The following is a 16429-nucleotide window of genomic DNA, read 5'->3' as shown; positions in this document are numbered from 1 at the left end:
CATTTTTAACCTCCACAAATTGAAGGGTTAGGATGATCGTTTGAAGTTGATTTTTAAGGGCACACCCTATCTATCTCAGGGCCTAACAAATGAATGCTCTGGATTATCCAAGCGATGTGGGCCCACTGTGTTTCATGCGACGTAGTAGACAACGTTATCTACTTTTGACCGAGTAGAAACACTTTTCCCTTGTTAATATCTTTTACATTATAAACTATAATTCAGAAAATATATTGTCAAATTAAGAGTTCTTCTAGCAAACCGTTACTACTTTACAATATTATAAAACAAGAGTTTTAATACGGTGCCCGACGGTCAAGTCCCATGTGGGCGGTACCCCCTTGATATTTGATCCAACAACAGCCCAATTTTTAAGAGGAGCAAAAGAAATAAATCACAAGCAATCACAAGAAGAAAACAATATATGCAGTTCACCATAATGGGCTACATCCAACGACAAGGTAACACAGGTCCATTATTTCAAACCAAATAGTACAACGTTACCTCCACACTTGTAAAAACTACCGAAAAACCCTTCTCTCCAACCTTCTATACAATCACAAAAAAACCCCAAATCTATACACTAAGTGTGAGGAGAAATCCCCATAAAAAACCTCCAACATTATGCTAGGGTTGCAAGGAAAAACTAATGGAAATGAAGAATGAAAGAAGAGGAACACACCCTAAGTAACCAGGAAGAAGAAACATGTTTTTGCCTCACCAGAGAAGCCCTCCTAGAGCCCAAAGAGAAAACCCCTCATTTCTTGTAGTAACCTTTTCTCCTCTCAAACCTCTCACTCTTCTCCTCCTTTTTAAAGACCTTTTTATCTCTTGCCTTTACAAAACCATATGAGAGAGGCATGGAAAACATCCCACTTAAAAGACCAAGTGAGACCCGCTCCAAAAAAAACAAAAAATGAAAAAACTGGTGCTCATGCGTCACCATTTTAACAATCTCCACATTGATGCATAATCATCGGCATACCAAGTCTTCCTTCTTGAGACCGAGAGAAGATAAACTTCGATCTAACTTTTCTCCTTGAACCATCGTTACGATCATATCCACTACATTCTCCTTGGTTCAGACTTTCAACAAATAGATCCTTCCATCAGACTTCCTGAATGTAGTGATATTGTACCGATATATGTTTGGTCCTTTTGTGATTAACTGAATTCATGGCCAAACAAATGATGCACATGTTATCACAAAAAAATAATCCATGGGTTTTGACTCGATGCCAATCTCACCCATCAAACCTTGAAGCCAAACTACTTTCTAGCAAGCTTCCGCTGTCTCCATGTACTCGGCCTCGATAGTGGATAAGGCAACCGTTGGTTGCAACTTTGCCATCCAACTAATAGGACCATTCCCATTAGCATAACCCATCGTGTGTGAGTGTACGTAGGGATTTGCTAGCATCCATCAACAGACCATCCGCGATGTGAGAGTTTGTCTTCATTCACGAGGTGGCTGCCCTCACATACAACAGCGCAGCCGTAAAATGGCTTCTGCGATGAATGCTAGCAAATCCCTATGTGCGTGTGCGCCAGTGTGCTAGTGCGTGCGTGCGTGTGCGTGTGTGTGCGTGTGAAGCATTAGAACCTTGTAGTCACAGCCCTTATAATTAATATTTTCCATGGCTTATTTTTATATAAACTATTAGAACCTATAAAGTATTAAAAAAAATTCTATCACCCGAATTTCTCAAAGTTTCACCGCCCTTTATCATTACACTTTACATTTATTTCGTTTTTAACATTTAATGATTTTAATGCTGAGAGAGAGAGAGAGAGAGAGAGAGAGAGAGAGAGAGAGAGAGAGAGAGAGAGAGAGAGAGAGAGAGAGAGAGAGAGAGGAGAGAGATGGGCCTTACACTTGTCATTTCAAAGAGAAGGAGATGGGGCTAATGGTTGTCAATTAAAAGAGAGATGACTTGTAACTGCCCGAGCATTTAATGCTCTTACACTTGAGAGATATGATTGTACTGTTAATGCTCTTTCACTTATGTCTTTTCTCTTCCTTCTCCTATTTTGTACCAACATACAGTTAAATACATGTACTTTGAACAACATTTTCTAGGAAGGTTCTCTTATATCTTATGTCACTTAGTATTTTCTATTTTTCTTTATTAAGTATTAGAGATAAGAGAATATAAATTACCAACGTAGGAACAATGTCGGTTCCTGGTCTAGAAATAGGATATAAGAGATTATTAATTTATAGAGCATTAATTACGAGAGCCTCAACTGTATTTGTAAATGAGATTTACTTCTTTGAGAAGGGTAAGCAATTAGCTATTTGAGAAGATTTAACGTGATGCAACGGTCTTATCACCCATTTTAACAAATGTCTCTTGTAAGAGTTCAAAACTTTTAAATATCTCGTTCACTTTCGCACGCATGCCCTGCGTGTGCGCGTCCACTGTTAGATACGCTGATGATGATATGGAAGATGACAAAGAGAATACAAGGCCAGATTACATACAAGAAGCATATGAGAAGTACAAAGAAGAAGAGCATGGAAAGTTATATGGAAGTGATATTGCTTTGCCATCACCGCAAAGGAACCTATGACTGCCATTGTTGCTAGTGATATGGTTTTGCCCGCAACTATTATATAATTCTATATATGATACGTTTACATAGTGGACTGCTACACATATGTCATATTTGGTTTAAACAGCGGACTACTACACATATGTCATATTCAGCAGACATTGAATTGGGGATTATAGGTATTCTACTAGCCCACGCACATCACATGGTAAGATACAACTCAATAAGAGAATTAAGGTGGGAGGTTATATTCCTTGGGACGAGGGTGTGTATATCTTCATCTTTGATCCAGGTGGACTAATTCCTGGGTGGAGTTTATGTGAACTCAGGGCCGAGTTCTTTCTAAGAAGGCAAGTGTGATGCACTACATCCTTTGGTGCATCTGCTTGACCATTACTTGCAATAGTAATGTTATTATACTATTGTCCTTCCATATTTTGTTATATTTAGTAGTCGTCATTATTAATCATTTGATTATTATACATGTCCTTTTTTAGTCTCTTTACCATTGGGGGTTATGTTGGTTGATGTTAGTTGTAAGGGCTGTCTATATGAAGCCAATCTCATTTCATTTCTGAGAATGACATTGATTTGAGAGAGAGAGAGAGAGAGAGAGAGAGAGAGAGAGAGAGAGAGAGAGAGAGAGAGAGGCTCTTCTCCTTTATTCTTTCTTTCCTTGTTAATGAATTGGAATTGTAGACTAGTGTTATAGTCCTTTTTCTCTTCATTCCATTATTTTCTTGTTGAATGCATGAAGAAGAACTGATCAAGATCAGTTTGTTATCACTGACAGATTTAAACATACTAGCATCTTCTTCCTTGAGAGATCTTTCTTAAGGCTGGCAACGGGGCGGGTCGGGGCCGGATGTTGGGGTCCCCTACCCCTTGCCCTATGCGGGGAATTTTCCCCCTCCCCTTCCCCTCCCCACTGCGGGGATCATGGGGAATCCCCCTCCCCTCCCCATGGGGAATATCTAATCCCCATCCCCGCCCCGCATCCTTTGGGGACAATCACTTTACTTTGTTAAATGTTAGGTTTAAAACTAAAGATTTGCTAGGGACAATCACTTCAGGCATGTTGCGGCTTGGCTGTTGCATGTGAGAGTAGCCACACAACCCACACAGGCTAAGATTTTGTCTTATTCATTTTATTAACCTGGGGACAAAGGTGGTTGCTCTCAGATTCATTTAATTGATCGATAGTCCCTAGCAGATCCCTAATTTCCAATCCCACTTGCCAAAAAGTACTGTACGTGCCACACCATAGGAAGATCCAAACCATCCATTTGATGGGCACACCATAAGAAGAGGAACACACCTTGGAAAACCAAGAAGAAGAAACTTGTTTTCGCTTTACCACAAAGCCCTCCTAAAGCCCCAAGAGGAAACCCCTCTTTTCTTGTCTAAACCTTTTCTCCTCTCAAATATCTCACTCTTCTCCTTTTTTAAACCCTATTTATCTTTTGTCTTTAAAAAACCATATGAGAGAGGCAAGGAAAACATCCCATTTAAAAGACCAAGAGATACCGACTTCGAAAAAAGAAATAAAAAAATGGTGCTCATGCGTCACCATTTTAACAATCTCCACCTTGATGCACAATCACCAGCGTGCCAACCCTTCCTTCTTGAGACTGGGAGAAGATAAACTTCAATATAACTTCTCTCCTTGAACCATCTTTATGAGCATATCCACCACATTCTCTTTGGTTCACACCTTCAACAAATAGATCCTTCCATCTTTAATGACTTCCTAAATGTAGTGATATTGAACCGATATATATGTGGTCCTTTGTGAAAAATTGAATTCTTGGCCAAATAAATGATACTCATGTTATCACAAAATAAATCCATAGGTTTTAACTTAATGCCTCGATAGTGGATAATGCAACCGTTGGTTGCAGCTTTGACATCTAATTAATAGGACCATTCCCAAACCTAAATATATAACCCGTAGTAGATCTTTCTTTGTCCATATCATTAGCATAACTTGTATCAACAAAATCATGCAACGGATTCGAATCCTTTCCATATATCATAACATAATCAGTAGTACTTCTTAGGTAGCGAAGCACCAATTTGGCGGCCTCCGAATGTGCTTTACCTGGATTCGCCATAAACCGGATTAAAACTCCAACCGCATAAGCAATGTTCGGCCTAGTTCATATCACGATAAACATCAAGCTCCCAACAATGCTAGCATATGGGACTCGATCCATTTTCTTCTTCTCCTCTTCCGATTTTGGGAATTGATCGGAACATATCTTAAAGTGAGCCGCTGATGATGGCTTTATCGGCTTAGATTTGCTTATCCCAAACCTTTCAAGCCCCTTTTTTACAAACATATTTTGTGAAAGCAACAAAGTTCCATTCTTTTTATCCTTGGAACTTTGTTGCTTTCACAAAAGATGTTTATAAAAAAGGTGCTTGAATGGTTTGGGATGAGCAAGTCTAAGCCGATAAAGACACATTAGCAGCTTACTTTAAGTTATGTTCCAATCAGTGCCCAAAATCGGAAGAGGATGTGAAGAAAATGGATCGAATCCCATATGCTACCCTTGTCGGGAGCTTGATGTTTTCCATGGTATATACTAGGCCAAAAATTACTTACGCGGTTGGAGTTTTAAGCCGGTTTATGGGGAATCTGGGTAAAGCGCATTCAGAAGCCGTCATTGTTAGGGTGTGTGCTCTAATCAAAATCCAGTTGTTGTAATGTTGCAACTATTATTTATTGTTACATGACATCTATTGGGTATTTGTTGGAGTGAATCGTGAGAATATGCCTGGCAACAATATATTATTAACTTATATGCCCAATTGTTTAAGGGTGGAGACACAATTCTCTTCCATGAATGCAACCCAAGCATGAGACTGGTCAACCCATGGAGCCTTAGGTTTTAGATGTTAGAAACCCTTAAAAGATAGATAAATCATTAACCTAATGTGCTTCTAGGCACACCTTTATCCTTAGGTAGCATCGTAGGATAGGTCATGCACATTGAGATTATGTGGTGGGGAGATATGATCTTCAGGTTCTTTGCAGACCTAGAATGTTCTTGGTTGGGGTTGAGATTGGACATCTCGTACCTGTACACAACTAGAATCGAACCTGCCTCCATATACGCATTGGGGTGGCCTATCTAGGTCACTGGGGTAGTTGATTCTAAGTAGGTGGAATGGGCGAAATGATTGGATCACACACTGAACGGATGGCTTTGTAGAATAACCTGTGGACAAGGAATTGGATAAGGTTATTCTGTCAGACAGGACCCTTGGATCTGTCCTTAGACCTGAGGGATATTTTTAGTCTGTGGGCACACCTTATGGCTTTGGTCTATCTAACAGTAGTCCCCGGTCCGGGGTTACCAGCGGGTAGTGCTGGGTCATGGGGTAAACCCGTGGGGTCAATAGTGATGCCCATCATGGAATCCTCCACCCCTCCCATAGAGGAAAATCATTTGCAATTTCGATCTCAGCTAGGCCATTAAATAATGACTGGCCAATCCGTTTGATAAATTGTTTATCAAAGTTTTTCAAAAACATTGATTGTTTCAAAAGGGAGTTGCAAATGCATTTGCGGGCCCAAGCTTGATAGATAGAAAGGTATACCATTGAGTGAGCCCATGGGGTAATTGATGTCCACCCTCCACAAGACCCAACTCGGTAAATGAAGGATTGGAGGAAGGACTACACATTGGATGTGATTTGGGTAATTTGATCTAATGGTCTTCTTCAGGGTAACGTCATGGTGGGGTTCACTTGCCTAATGCTATCGTAGTTGGACTACATTGCGTGAGATCACAGTAGGGCCCATTGTGGACCCTGTGAGAATGATCATTGGATCCCTGGGCCGATCACACTCACAACTCGCTAGACCCTTATGGATTGTTGGACAATATGGGTTTCAGATTTGATCGTATGTGTGATATGGATTGGATCCACTATATGTGATACAGGGAGGAAGAGCACCATACATAGGGTGCACACACATGTATTAAAGATGAGATACACCATATTATGGTGTGTACATGTCTTAATTAACATGTGCTTATTAAATGCTCAAATCCTATTGGATAAGAGTTATGAGAGATCCTATTGGTTGATTTATTCTAATTTCCTATTGGTGGAAATTTAAAAAGGAAAAGAGAGAATTTGAGTTGGAGAAGGTTTCCTATTTCTAAAAGTCCCATTGGTTATTGGTAACATTCAATAAGAAAAAATCATTTTGAGTATCCATGTGTTTTACATGTTTAAGAAACAAAGAGTTTTAATTGAATTTAGTTTCCAAAATCAAGGGGACACATACAAGGGAACGAATTGCTAGAGGGAACTCTATAAACGGAGGGGATGGGTGGACAATTTGGATTACTTGCACAATTTGGAAAGCCATATGCAAAATTCGTCCAGCCCATCTCCCCTCCCAATTTCATTTTTCTCCTTTCTTTTTCCCGCTTCTAGTTTTGTTTCTAGTTCTTTAGAAGAACTTGAAAGCCTTATTGGTTTTAGTTTGGGAGAGGATTCCAAGTTCTCTCCTATTTCTCCTTCAACCGCACGGTTTGAGAAGCCACTACTTCGACTTCCGGACCAGCTTGGGTTTCAGAAACGTCGGGTACCTAATGGGGAGTAGATCAAGCAGAGATTGGCAGTATCGGTCAACCAATTGGTAAATGTCCTTAACCATCCGAATTTCAATTCATAAACATTGATTAATCTAGCAACTAAGATCTTGGTTCAGTTGGTGGATCGAAAAGTTTTTGTTTTTAGCTCAATCTTGTTTCTGCCGTGCATATTGATTCCACTGCCGAGTTTCAGTCAAATGAGCGCTTTTCTATGTGAGAGGTACTAGTGATTATGCTATCACATATGAGAAGGATTCGAAGTCGTTGCATGGTTTTTTTTATGCAAGTTATGCTAATGTTATGGACAAAGGAAGATCTATTATGGGTAATGTATTCGAGTTTAGGAATGGTCTTATTAGTTTGATGTCAAACTTGCTACCAACGGTTGCATTATCCTGTACCGAGCCCGAATACATGGCGGCAATGGAATCTTGCAAGGAATCTGAAAATAAATATGTGTAGGCCTAGGTGATTGCAACCCAAAGGGGAAGCGAATTAGATTTATAAAATTGTGCCCTTTTAAAGGATTGATTAAGAAATTAAATCAAAGAAAATTTTAACAATAAACACAAAGAACTTAAAATCAATGCACAAGTAAAGTAAAGGAGATAAGGGAAGGAGTACAATGAGATTTAATAGGGGTTCGGTTTAAAACCCCAGACCTACATCTCCACCACAACTGTTGATGGTCACTAAAATCTGTTCTTAACGGTGAAGATCAAACCAATACAACGAGGTTGCTCTGCGCCTCAACACTTGTCGACGGAGACGGATCTATGTCTCCCAACACTCACCTTCGGAGAAGGCTCTGCATCTCTGATTACTTGCCAAATATAAGATTAAAAGAATGAAGGAATGCATTGTTCAAAGGCAATTACACAAGATGCTCTCATAAAGATATACAATTTTAAGCCTTGAATCCAATCCCTCATAAGATTTCTCGAAGAGAGGCACAAGGAGTGACTTTTCACTCAAGAGATGCTTTAAGTGTATATTAGAGCTTGTTGATTTTGCCTAAGTGGTTTGAGAACCCTTTTATAGCCAAAAACCCAAAAACTAGCCATTTGGGACACCCCCAACGGCTCTGTAATGGATAGTTTAAACTAGCCGTTAGGCTATTTAAAATACTTGCAAAGTCACTCACGGTGGACCGCCAGAGGCTCTCTCATGTTTTTTAAGGGAAAAATACAGACACACCCCCTTTAGTTTCTAACACATTCAATTCTAACCCTGACTTTCAAAACGTGACAAGTACACCCCCTGAAGTTGTTTTAACGTGACGGAGTAGATGGCGAGGTAGAAATGACCAAAATGCCCTCGTCTTCCCCAACTGAAAATTAAGGTTTTCAGACTTCAAAACTGAAATTAGGGTTACTTAAAAACTGAAATTAGGGTTTGATTCAAACCCTTGTTTATTTATCAACATAAACCCTCGATTTAGGAGTTTTATTTATCTTCATTCGCACCATTATCATGAATTGCACATAAACCCTAATATTTTAGGGCTTTTTTTGTTTTATTTTTTTTCTTGAAATGTGGCTTTGATGTAGCCATGGGTGGGGTTTCATTGTTTGTGGTGGAGGTGACGGCGGTGGCCGGAGGTGTCGGCGGTGGCCGAAAGTGGCGACGGCAGCAGTGGAAAATGGCGTAACCCTAATCCCTCTGCAAATGAGGGTATTTCTGGCGTCAAAATATTAACCATGGTTAGTTTTAGTCTTTCTATCAGGTTAAACCGACGGACAGTTGAAGGAGGGGGTGTACTTGTCACAAATTGAAACCTCAGGGGGTGTACTTGTCACGTTTTGAAAGTCAGGGTTAGAGTTGTCAGAAACAAGAGGGGGTGTAAATGTATTTTTTTCCTTTTTTTTATATCAGAATGGCACCGGTCGACCGACCATGTCTCGATCGACCGTCCCCCCCTGAATTTTGGCCATTTCATATTTTCCTATTGTTTTGCCTTGGGAACTTGGTCCGCTTGATTTTCTTCATTCCATTAGCTTACTTGGGGTATTTTAACCCTCTTTTGATGCCTTGTTTGGATCCTAAGTGTGGGATTGGATTTTACATTCTATTTGACACAAGACTTGACTTTTGATCTTCTTCAAATTGTGTCTTCTAGTCCCTTTCAACTTCGTGGATCTCCTCTTGCTTTGACTTTGAACCTTGACGAACCTTCAACTTAAATAACAAACACAATTAGTACATATAATCATTTGTGTTTTGAATCATCATAAAATAGAAGATAGCCAAGGGTTGAACAATTAGGCTTACATCTCCCCCATTTTTTGATGACATCATACAAGGGATTTTCCAATAAAATATGTTTTGAAGTAAATGATATGCCAACTTAGAACTTTAAAACATAACACCAAATTTCTTTCCTCCTTTGTCATCCACATAAAGAAGAGATGAGAGCATATCAAAATATCAAGGGGTTTTGAAATATTAATACATAAGTTTTAGGTTCGCCTTAGTCAAATAGAATTTAAAACTACAACTCCCTCTTTTTTTATTTAGAAATTCAATATAAGAGGGGGTTTTCAAAAAGAAATTGCCAAGGACTCTAGAATTTTCATTTTAAGTTCAACCTTCGGCTTAACTCATCATCTCAAAATGATTTTCAACATTCATTTTCAAATTGTAAAGATTTTTCAATTTTTAGCTCCAGCCCCTAAATCTGAGTAAAAACTCAAACAATGATTCATGTTGGAGCTTTTAGAACCCAAGTTTTATTGGGTCCATTCCTTCTAACCCATTTAGAATATTGATTTCTATGCTCACATTGAAATTTATAATGTCCATAAGATCCACAATAGTGACATCTTATGGATGGGTTAGCATGCCTTCTAGATGCAAAATATGTTCTATAGTAAGTTGTGCATCTAGATCTTTTAAGAATAATGTCTACAATTCTATCCCCATTAATAAACCTATTTAGACATATTCTCAACTTTTCATTTTCTCTTTTAAGATCTTGAATTTGGTTTAAAAAATCATTAATTTCTTCTTGATTTTCCCTGTTTGAGTATTTATTAATTTTCATGATCACTTTTTAATTCAACAATTTGATAAGAAAATTCAAGAATTAATCCCTCATTTTCTTCCTTGAGGGTTTCATTTTCTTTCTTCAAATATTCAAGTTCTTTACTAAAATCATTTTTGGAAGAAGGTTCAAACTTTTGATCTTCTTCAAAATATTATGATGAAGACCTTGTTTATGTCTTGTGATAAGTGAATCCTTTTGAATATCCTGACTATGTCTATTGGTATATTTTGATCTCAGTTACTTGTGTTTGATCATGGTGCTTGTAAAATCTCCACTGTGAACTTTTGAAATACGCGACCATGCTTCTTGTTGCATATTTCAGTTCCAGCTTCATTTTTAGTCTAGGTATGTGATTTGATCTTGTTTGGTTCGTATCTTGGGAAAATGATTCTCTGATTACTCATTCTATGCCTATTTTACTTCACATTGCTCCTTGCCTCCTATTTCGGCTTTTATAATTGTGGCCATGCTTCTCATTTCAGTTTCGGTTTCTACATGCAAATTTTGTATGTTCTATTTTGGCTCTTATCCATTTGTGGTAATATGAATCCCTGATTATTTACCTTGTGTTAAGCATATTTTGTGTGGCTCAAAATTACTTGTGTTGAACCATCAGAATGTGTAGTGTATCCCTCACTCTAAGTTTCGGCTTCACTTTGACTTTCTGTTGCAGCCTTCTGTTTCCCTACCATGCTAGACCCAGCTAGAGTAATGCTTGTTTACTATCTGAGCGTTAGCTCACTCGTAGTTTAAAATTTTCAGATATTGAAATTGGACTTGTGCAAAGATCTGGAGTGGGAGCGTACCCTCGTTTTATTTGGTCAAAGGACTAGTAATTTGCACTTGAGCGTGTATACATCTTTTAATAGTATTGATGGATATCGATGTTTTAGTTTGAGAGAGAGAGAGAGAGAGAGAGAGAGAGAGAGAGAGAGAGAGAGAGAGAGAGAGAGAGAGAATTCATGAAAAACAAGACTGTATATTCAATCAATCGCTTGATTGTTCCATTGACATTCTCAAACTGTATTATTATTACGATTTTAAGAAATGCAAACACCAAGTTTGCTTATTCAAATACACTATTGTAGTTAATGCATGGGATCCTTGTCGGTAGTTATCTAGTTTTTGGGCCCGAACTGTGCCTGAAGAAAATCAACTACTTTCTTGTCAAGTTGGAAGGCCTTGGCGAGAACATCATCGGAGATGGGCAGGTTTGTTCCGAAGACGGCATTAGCTATGGTGATCACACCTGGGTTCTGACTTGCCAGAGCGGCAATGGCCACCGCATTGGTCTGTCCAACATTGAATTGGAAGTGAATGAGACCTATTGGAAACACAAACACATCACCCTTATTGAGGACCTTTGATATGAGCCGATTTTCGCCATTTGCAAGGTTAGAGGTGACGAAACCAACGAGGAGGGTGCCCTCTTGAACTACAATCATCTCAGTGCCCCTTGGGTGTGTGTGGGGAGGGTTTAGTCCATAGGGTGCAAAGTCTATGCGAGCCATGGAGATGCCAAGAGTGTTGAGTCCTGGTATTTGGACCACGTTCACTGCGGTCACATTGGACCCAACTCGGTTATTTGTGTTGCGTGGCATGTCAAGCCCTGGGAAGAAGAAATCGCTTGCTTGAGCGAGCATTGGGTCCTTGCAAACCACGCCATTGACTAACACTGAGAAGGAAAAACATCAAAAAAGATCAGCCAATAAAAAAAAACATAACCCATGCACGTAGGGCCGGTGTCCACACGCAGAGTAAATGCAATAACAATATTTCTCAAGTCATCTAGCCAAACCCCACAATACCTACCAAAAATGGAATTGAGTTTGCACAAACACGTGATTATCATGATACTAATGGAAGTTATATTGAGAAATAAAAAAAAAGCATTTGTACCTGGAGACATATTGTCAGCAACACAAAAGTCCTGTAGAGGACTGGGATCAGCGGCAAAGGTAAGAGAAGATGCCAAGGAAAGGAGTACAAGTACAAGGAGGGGAGTAGCCTTCTCCATTTTATCAATCTAAAGAAGAGTATTGGGTGCAAGTGTTTTGACGGTGTGGAAGAAGCTTAGAAAGGGTGCATATTTATAGCAGAGAGAGAGAGAGAGATAGATAGAGAGATGCATGGCTTAGGGGTCATGTGATTTCATGGAAATGGTCTTGTTACTACCAAATCAATACACGGTTTAACAACTACGCTATCTAATCTAATTTTTTATCCAAGTAGATCTTTTCCAGCAAAGAATAGAAGCAATCATCGGACTTGTTTTTCTGTGTAAATTTTGTTTTTAATATTTTGAAATGGTAAGATCTAAATTAATAAGTGGAGCGAGCCCCACGAGCTGGTCGTAAGTATACAAAGAAAAATAAAAAACGACATATTATGCAGGAAGAAAACCAAAGATCCAATTCACTCCATCTCTCGCAAAACCGTCCGCTACACTATTAGCCGAGGGATGGACATGCTGAAATCAAACTGGGTGATCTCCCACACGGCCTCAAACAATGCCTACCCTATTTATACCATGTATATATTCCCAAAATACTTACCCATTTGATTGCTAATTTGCAGACCTTTTTTTAAGGTTGGCCAATACCACTCTAATTAGGAAATTGATTTTTCCCGACCCCTCTTCAGCATTTCCTTCTCCTTTTGTTAATCTTTTCTTAAGAATGGCTACATTTCCACCTTTTGTTTGCCTTTCTCTGAAAATAGTCATTTCCAAGAAAGCACAAACAAAAGGATGGATATGCTGAGGAAGGAGGTAGAAATTAAAATTTCACTTGTAATTATTAAAAAAAACTTATGGCATCTCTAAAATTTTTTATTTTAGTTACTTCGTTATTAAAGATTTTTTGCGAAATCTTAGTTAGATTGTAAATAAAATAATAAATATATTTTAAACTCCTTTTACCATTTGGTTGTTTTTCAAATATGCAATTTGAGAAAAAAAAATGGCGTCGATTTTCTATCGTTGAAGCTGTTGATCTGGTGGACCCCAACTCACACCGAAAGGCCATCCATCATCTACGCTAAAACTATGGTAGGATGATCCTAACCCACTGATGGCAAATTTTTCAAAAAACGTCTTAAAGAATTTAAAAACGATTTTTTCAATAACTTAATATCATAAATTTTGGGGGCAACTAAGACGCCCTTATCTATATATTTGTACCAATATGGCTCCAATAGTATATCTACTACTACCTAATACATCTTTTTTCCCAACTTGACTTTCATTAGGTTGGATAATTTAATTAAGGGAAAATTACAGATACACCCCCTCAAATATGGTAAAATTCCACTTCTAACCCCGTGGTATCAAAGGTACCAAAGACACCCCCTTAGTTTTCAATAATGCTTGTTATATGACGGGGTGTACAGGAACGAATAAATTGTTAGGGGGTGTCTTTGATGGATTTTGAACTATAGGGTGAAAAGTAGGGGATCTACTTAAAAATGTCAGAAAGTTGAGGGGTTGCCTTTGGTACCTTCGATACCACGGGGTTAGAAGTGGAATTTCGCCCTAGTTGAGGGGGTGTATCCTGTATTTTTCCCTTTAATTAATGCCCTATTTATCTGAAAAAGGGCACCACTTATTGAGCGGGAAAGGCATACTCTATATGTAGCTAATCCAAGGGGTTTATTCCATATATAAATTAGAGAAATGATAATGGGAATGGCTGCCTTGCAAAAACCAGCTAAAGGTCGCTCCACATTGGTCCATCCCAACAAAAATCATTTGAAAGAGCACAGGAAAATATGAAAATGGCACGGACAGATATTAAATTAATGGAAAAAGAAATCCACCTTGATCAGAAGTCCCAATAGGAGCGCCCATGCAGATGGTTTTTTGCAAGGGCACCATTCATTTTAGCATTTTCGTCTTGAAATTATATATGAAAGGAGGCCAATCCAAAGAATTGCTTATCCAAGGATGTGTATCCTCCAACGACAGAGAACAATGCAGTTCCATGCCACGTCCAGTTTTATACATTTTCAAAGTTTCTGTTCCCACTAATTATTGATTTGTTGAGCTGAGTATACGTCATTTCACTAAACTAGGTGACGAGGTAGTTGTGAACTTGTGATGTGGAAAACCCCCTTGCGAGATTGTTAGATGAAGTAATTAAAAACTTGTGGGGCCCACCTAATTCAAGTCCATCGTATAGTCATCTAGAAAGCATACAAAACTCCTTTTGCATGTTAATTTATTTTTAGGGCGCTGATATTTTCGCCCTTGACGGCCCCCTTGGAGGCTAGTTTCCCTCTTGACAGCCCACTAACTATAAAGTACGATTCCCATCTACTTTTTACCGACGAAGCAGTCATTTCCTTTTTCTCTCCCCTTCCAGGATAAAATCACCCCACTCTACTCTACAGCTGTACAATACTACATCAAGCAAGGTAGGCCCCACCATAGGATGATCCAAACCATCCATTTGATTGATCCCAACTTAATTAGGTTGTGCTCAAAAAATCATTCTGATAGGATGATCCTAGCCCTCCGATCCAAACCGAGATTTTAATTTTTCCCCTCTATTTCTCCCACAATTCGGTTATTCGGTTATAACTGAATAACCGAATTTTTATTCGGTTCGGTTTCGGTTACCGAAATTTGGTAACTGAAATTATTTCGGTTACCAAATTTCGGTCTATTCGGTTCGGTGAAAACCGAATAACCACCCCTACCTACAATTGGGCCTTAATGTTACTGTAAGACCTGAACAATAGGATGATCCAAACCATCTATTCGATGGCCCACAACTTAAATAGGTTTCACTCCAGAATATCATTTTCAAAATATCATTTTCAAAGGATGATCGCAACCCTCAAATCTATAGAGGTTTCTCTTTAGATCAGAGGGCTAGGATCATTCTTTGGAAATAATATTTCGCGGTGCAACCTATTTACGTTGTGGGCCATCGAATGGATGGTTTGGATCATCCTATGGTGGGACCTACCTTCCTCACAAATTAAAACAAATTAATTATTGGGCCCACCAACAGTTCATGCACGTTGGAGAGAGAGAGAGACACCGGATTGGAGTAGTGTTGTATCGGTTAAAAGTAGATAGGAAACATGCTTTATGGATTGGCCGCGAGATACAAAGTCAAAGTCTTATTGAAAGGCTATTTCGTGTGTGTTAAATACATTCAGCAATATAATAAAGTTCTTTTGTGTTCTGTTCTCTTCTGTGTTTCTGTATTACTTGTTCTTTAAATTCTACAAAGTGGTATCAGACCAGAAAGGCTGGGGACAATTTCAAAAGAAGATCGGCACGGGTTCGGTAAGTTGGCAATATGGCAGGCAATACCAATTCTTCAAGTTTTCAGCAAAACGTTCCTTTGTTTAAAGGTGCTAATTTTCAGTTTTGGTCTACTATGATGAAGACATTGTTTATGTCACGTGATATATGAATCCTTTTGAATATCCCGACTTTGTTCATTCGTATATTTTGATCTTAGTTACTTGTGTTTGATCATGCTTGTAAATCTCCACTGTGAACTTTTGAAATACGCGACCATGCTTCTCGTTGCATGTTTCAGTTTCAGCTACATTTTTAGTCTCGGGATGTGATTTGATCCTGTTTGGTTCGTATCTTGGCAAAATGATTCTCTGATTACTCATTCTATGCCTATTTTACTTCACATTGGTCCTTGCCTCCTACTTCGGTCCTTATTATTGTGGCCATGCTTCACATTTCAGTTTCGGTTTCTACATGTAAATTTTGTATGTTCTATTTTGGCTCTTATCGATTTGTGGTAATATGAATCCTTGATTATTTACCTTGTCTTAAGTATACTTTGTGTGGTTCCAAATCACTTGTGATGAACCCTATGTGAATTTCTTTGTGATGAACTATAAAAGATAACCATCAGAATGTGTAGTGTATCCCTCGCTTTAAGTTTGGGCTTCACTTTGACTTTCTGTTTCCCATCAGTGGGTTAGGATCATCCTGTTGCAGACTTCATGATCGGTGTGTGTGTGTGTGTGTGTGAGAGAGAGAGAGAGAGAGAGAGAGAGAGAGAGAGAGAGAGGAATTCATGAAAAACAAGATTGCATAGTAAATCAATCCCATGATTACCCAAGTGACATACTCAAACTGTATTATTATTACTATTTTAAGAAATGCAAACATCAAGTTTGCTTATTCAAATAGACACTACGGTAGTTAATGCATGGGATCCTTGTCGGTAGTTAT

The 16429-nt window shown here is 38.7% G+C and overlaps 1 protein-coding gene across 1 annotated transcript; it reads right to left on the bottom strand.

Annotated features, from left to right (window-relative positions):
- Positions 1-11336: 11336 nt before the first annotated feature.
- Positions 11337-12235, bottom strand: LOC143883217 (germin-like protein 8-2). The gene is made up of 3 exons (XM_077386568.1): positions 12118-12235; positions 11630-11893; positions 11337-11542 (listed from the first exon to the last, which is right to left on the bottom strand). The coding sequence occupies exons 1-3, from the start codon at positions 12233-12235 to the stop codon at positions 11337-11339; spliced, it is 588 nt and encodes a 195-aa protein (XP_077242683.1).
- Between the last annotated feature and the right edge of the window lie 4194 nt (positions 12236-16429).

Source organism: Tasmannia lanceolata, unplaced genomic scaffold, assembly GCF_043159265.1.
Source record: "Tasmannia lanceolata isolate RefF3 unplaced genomic scaffold, GAP_Taslan_0.1 ptg000008l, whole genome shotgun sequence".
Taxonomy (NCBI): Eukaryota; Viridiplantae; Streptophyta; class Magnoliopsida; order Canellales; family Winteraceae; genus Tasmannia; species Tasmannia lanceolata.
Note: the sequence above shows the minus strand (reverse complement) of the source record. Positions and strands in the feature narration are given on the sequence as shown.

Bases quoted from the DNA above. Each gene is read 5' to 3' on its own strand.
- LOC143883217 (XM_077386568.1), bottom strand. From the start codon at position 12,235: ATGGAGAAGGCTACTCCCCTCCTTGTACTTGTACTCCTTTCCTTGGCA. The intron at 11,894-12,117 runs GTACAAATGCTT...TTTCCTTCTCAG, and splicing joins TGCTGACAATATGTCTCCAG to TGTTAGTCAATGGCGTGGTT. The intron at 11,543-11,629 runs GTTTCGTCACCT...TGTTTCCAATAG, and splicing joins AGAGGGCACCCTCCTCGTTG to GTCTCATTCACTTCCAATTC.